General features: G+C 45.0%; 1 protein-coding gene across 1 annotated transcript; it reads right to left on the reverse strand.

Moving 5' to 3' along the window:
- Positions 1 to 6: 6 nt before the first annotated feature.
- On the reverse strand, positions 7 to 789 carry LOC109509065 (A-kinase anchor protein SPHKAP-like). The gene is made up of 2 exons (XM_019858987.1): positions 680 to 789; positions 7 to 614 (listed from the first exon to the last, which is right to left on the reverse strand). The coding sequence occupies exons 1-2, from the start codon at positions 779 to 781 to the stop codon at positions 468 to 470; spliced, it is 249 nt and encodes an 82-aa protein (XP_019714546.1). The 5' UTR covers positions 782 to 789; the 3' UTR covers positions 7 to 467.
- Positions 790 to 795: the final 6 nt, after the last annotated feature.

A 795-nucleotide genomic window follows, 5' to 3' on the forward strand; every position in this document is an offset into this window, starting at 1 on the left:
CGTGTGCTAATGTAAACAGCCATGTCTTTCAAACCAGCAAGGAAGGTAGTGAAAAGCAGGAAAAGTGCACCTGATATCCTATGTATTAGTACTTTTACCAATAAATAAATGAACCAACCCATTATTTGGTTGTGAGAATCTATAAATATACTCTTAATTACCGTGTCTATCAATATACACCGGAGCAGTTAAAACCTGCTAACTAACGATAATCTCTTAATGGCTTGTGCACTCAAAATAGGAATGTCCAACCCGTGTTCCTTTGGGGTGTATGTGAGAAGTGACAGACAGAAAACAAAACCCCCACGGACAGAGTGTGACAGCAGTGAAGGAAAGAGCATTCGTCAAGTTGGCTGATCACTTTGTGCTCTCAGCTTTGGACGCAAACACACTTGGTGAGAAGACAAGTGTCAGTGTGAGGGAGTGAGCATGCAAGCTTTTATGCAGGCTGTTGAAAGAAATCCACTTCACAGGATCTCTAAGAGCCAGTCAAACAGGCTAGACAGAGACATGTCCTCACTCTCCTCATGAAGTTTACAGAACCGAACCACAGCATCGAACAAGTCCGCGATCTTCCATGACTTCTGGGACATCAGATGGACCACCTTCTGAAACTGAGAGAACAGATGCACCAAAGTCAAATGTACGCTAACAAACGCTTTCTTGAGCGGACAAGCACCTTGGCAGCCCGTTTTTCTTTGGACTTCTTGAAGTAGAGCGCTTGAAGGCCCAGCTCGGAAGCGGCAATCCACTCCAGAGCCAAAGTCACTTCCGAGTTCATGCAGTCCGCTTCCA

This window comes from Hippocampus comes, unplaced genomic scaffold (assembly GCF_001891065.2).
Source record: "Hippocampus comes isolate QL1 unplaced genomic scaffold, H_comes_QL1_v1.1 C16752094, whole genome shotgun sequence".
Taxonomy (NCBI): Eukaryota; Metazoa; Chordata; class Actinopteri; order Syngnathiformes; family Syngnathidae; genus Hippocampus; species Hippocampus comes.

Bases quoted from the DNA above. Each gene is read 5' to 3' on its own strand.
- LOC109509065 (XM_019858987.1), bottom strand. From the start codon at position 781: ATGAACTCGGAAGTGACTTTGGCTCTGGAGTGGATTGCCGCTTCCGAG. The intron at 615-679 runs GTGCTTGTCCGC...CTGTTCTCTCAG, and splicing joins AAGAAAAACGGGCTGCCAAG to TTTCAGAAGGTGGTCCATCT.